This window comes from Limulus polyphemus, unplaced genomic scaffold, assembly GCF_000517525.1.
Source record: "Limulus polyphemus unplaced genomic scaffold, Limulus_polyphemus-2.1.2 Scaffold647, whole genome shotgun sequence".
Lineage (NCBI taxonomy): Eukaryota > Metazoa > Arthropoda > Merostomata > Xiphosura > Limulidae > Limulus > Limulus polyphemus.
This window is the reverse complement of record NW_013666257.1, coordinates 405,600-409,252: the sequence shown is the minus strand read 5'-3', so window position 1 is coordinate 409,252 and position 3,653 is coordinate 405,600. Positions and strand designations below refer to the sequence as shown.

General features: G+C 34.0%; 1 protein-coding gene across 1 annotated transcript in view; it reads right to left on the bottom strand.

Annotated features, from left to right (window-relative positions):
• The window catches only part of LOC106459677 (phosphatidylinositol 4-kinase alpha-like), a 78,483-nt gene that overhangs the window by 52,558 nt on the left and 22,272 nt on the right, over window positions 1-3,653 (bottom strand). The window contains exons 15-16 of the mRNA XM_013919318.2: window positions 1,977-2,136; window positions 1,415-1,465 (exon numbers count right to left, since the gene is read on the bottom strand). Coding sequence (XP_013774772.1) covers window positions 1,415-1,465; window positions 1,977-2,136 — 211 coding nt within the window. The remainder of the gene's footprint in view (window positions 1-1,414; window positions 1,466-1,976; window positions 2,137-3,653) is intronic.

The following is a 3,653-nucleotide window of genomic DNA, read 5'->3' as shown; positions in this document are numbered from 1 at the left end:
TGACCCCTTCTGGGGAGTGTTACATTATAGGACATAGATGGAATCTAACACTGACCCCTTCTGGGGAGTGTTACATTATAGGACATAGATGTAATCTAGCATTGACCCCTTCTGGGGAGTGTTACATTATAGGACATAGATGGAATCTAACATTGACCCCTTCTGGGGAGTGTTACATTATAGGATATTCTGATGTAAATCTTTTTTATTTCAAATTACTAAAGCATACAAGGCATGAACTTTCACTATTTCCAATAAAGGGAAATCTGTAGTTTTAAACCATATCTAAAAATAAGTGAAGGAGTAATTCCAGAAGAAAAGAAACAGGTTAATTCAAAACAGACTCTCAGTTCGACACTTGATACAGTGAAGAAGGTTAATCCTTTCACTGTGGCTGGAATGTATATTTCCCAGTGCTCCCACCCCCTCACACTGCGACTGAGACATATGGGAGTGCAATGAGATAGAGAGTATTTATTGGCATCCCACCTAATGTTGATATATGGTTTCCCTCAATGTTTTCCACTCAACCTTTCAGTAACCAACAAGATGCCTAAGTGGAATGCATGACAACCCTAATTACTATGTAAGTATGTTTGATGTGCTTGAATCAGATACTTCAGAAGATAGTGAAAATGAGTCAAGTGGTGTTCAAATGCATGACGATGAAGAGCCAATGAGACAAGAGGATGCTAGCTCTACATCTAGTGATGACAGTCAAGATAATGAGCCTAGACCCATCAGATGAAGTCATAAACAGCATTGAAAATAAGGAAACATCTGTCCCAGTCACAGTGTAAGGGGGTAGGAGCACTGGGAAATATATATCCCAACCGCAGTGAATGGGTTAAAAAAACACTCAAATTTAATCAAAACTACAGCAGTCCATTGTAACTAAAGTAAGTCAAAACCACAGCAGTTCATTGTAACTGAAGTAAACATCTTCTCATACTGTTCACACAGCTGTTATAACTTTAATATGTCTTTTTCCAGCAGCAGTTTTAGTTAGTTAGTTGTTGTTGTTGTTTTTTTTGGGGGGGTAGGAAGGGAGAAATAAACAAATTTCATATATAATTTTTATGTCTCATACCCTAAGCAGTGCACATTTTTTGTGCAAGTTAAATCTTTCAACAAAACAGATGTTTCTGAACTAGCTTTAAGAAAGAATGCATTTTCCAGTACACTCGCACTGGATATAATTAGCTGCCTTAACACACTGGCAAAGTTTAGCTAGGTTCTCTTGACATAATATTAAAAATATAGAAGCAAATTCCTTTCAATATGTGTACTGATGCAATATACCTGAATACGTGATGTAAAACATTGAAGATGTTTGGCCTTCTGTACATTCAAAACACAAATGAAGAGTTATAACCTAATAAAAAACGTTTACAAGTATTACAAGATAACTTACCAAAGCTATTACCGGGATCAACACACCTAAATTTCCAGCACTACCAGAAGCCTGTAAAGAATCGATCAAACACAGATTGCAATAGCTGATAATGAGCTTAGAAGATATGTTATACTAAAACATCATCTTGCTATTAAAATGCATGAAATTGGTTTGAAACCCATCACAGCTCTGGAATCTAGTTACTTAAATTATTGATACAAAAACTTAAGGATCAATACAATGTAGATACCACATCTAATCAGCCTTTTAACTGTGGGTAATAATACAGAATAAAATCAAGTAAAAGTAAAGTAACAAAATACTCAACTAATCAGTCTTTTAACTGCAGGTAATAATACGGAATAAAATCAAGTAAAAGTAAAGTAACAAAATACTCAACTAATCAGTCTTTTAACTGCGGGTAATAATACGGAATAAAATAAAGTAAAAGTAAAATAATAAAATACTTGAATATTTTTATTTGTTCTTCTTCATCTATTGACAGTTTTCCGATAATCTACAAACACCACAGTACTGTTTATAATGCCAAGTAACATTAAAGTAAAACACAAACACTTACTTTAAAAGCTGCGGGCTGCCTCTCTGAAACTCGTTTTCCTTCCAATCCTAGCTGTACAAAGAGCTCTAACAGTCTGACTAACAGTTCCAGCTGTTCAGTTTCTCCTTGAAGATTTGCTGCTATATTTGCCAAAGCATTGATAACAGATAGTGAGACATGTCTAAGAAAGAGACATAAATATAAATTATAAAAATGCCAAGCAATTCTTGTAATGACCAGCACCAATTACAGAATAAGGTAAGTATGATGATGATGAGAGCTACACTAGAGTACATTTTAATTTACAGTACTAGCTAGAACCACAAATTATAAATAGGAAGCCAAGAATAATTAGGTTTTCGTTATTCAGCAAGTTAGAAAAATTAGCTTTTTTTTGTTTGTTTTTGAATTTCGCACAAAGTTACACGAGGGCTATCTGCGCTTGCCGTTCCTAATTTAGCAGTGTAAGACTAGAGGGAAGGCAGATAGTCATCACCTCCCACCGCCAATTTTTGGGCTACTCTTTTACCAATGAATAGTGGGATTGACTGTCACATTATAACGCCCCCACGGCTAAAAGGGCGAGCATGTTTGGTGTGACGTGGATTCAAACCCGCGACCCTCAGATTGCGAGTCGAGCACCTTAACCACCTGGCCATGCCGGGCCTGGAAAATGAGAGATTATCATACATATCATACATATCATATATCAATAAAAGAAAAGACAAGAGAGAAAGATAATTATTATGTTTTCATACTTGTTTTAGAGGTATCCAAGACTTACTTATACATTTAAAAATTACAGCTTCCAATGGGTAAGTAAAAACAACTAATAGATGTTCCCGTCCGATGCATGGTGAAAGACTCATGAACATTTTTCCAAAATATGCCATTGGCAATATAAAGATTGAAAGTACAAGAGAATAAAATTGTTCATGTCCACTGGACTTGATTACTTAAATAACGTTTTATTTTCTACATCAATTCTTTTTTTATCAGAAAGTAATAAGTAGCATGTGACTTAAAAACATCTTACATAATATAAGTGTGTCTATCTTGAATGTATGTATAAACAATGTGTGAAAAAGAAATCCCCCAAATAACTGATGGGATTTGAAAACCAAATGCGATTGTAGAATTAATGTTTTACCAGTTAAAAATACAAATGATGTTTCTGTTTTTGTCCTAAATTTGCCAGTAATGATTGAAAGTATATAGACTGTATGTAAAATCTATGTAATGGAAGAGGAAACTGGAGAAATCCCATCAGTACCCCTAGTGGTTACCCAGAATGACTGATCTATATTTAGTCAGCACAAGAGCTATGAAATTTATGCATTTTAATTCTTTCACAATTTTGTGCTTGTTATAGTTTTCTTGCTATAATTTTTATGTTCACAAAATTTGGCAGATTATTAGTAAACATTACAATGCCTTCATAAGCAAAATATTAGATTATTTTATTAAGTCTTAACATTTTTAAGCAGTTTTCTCATGCCTTCTGTCTTTTTGCATGTTGCCTATCCAACATGCAAAGTCATTTTAATTTTAAGCATCAGAAAATTTTTAAAATTCACATGCAAAGTCTTTATAATGTCCAGATAGTTATCAAATGTTTCTTAAGAAAAAACTTTATATCTTATCTATTATTTTCACTAATGAATCTCTGTACGCCAAAGTTTGACCGATCTCATAACC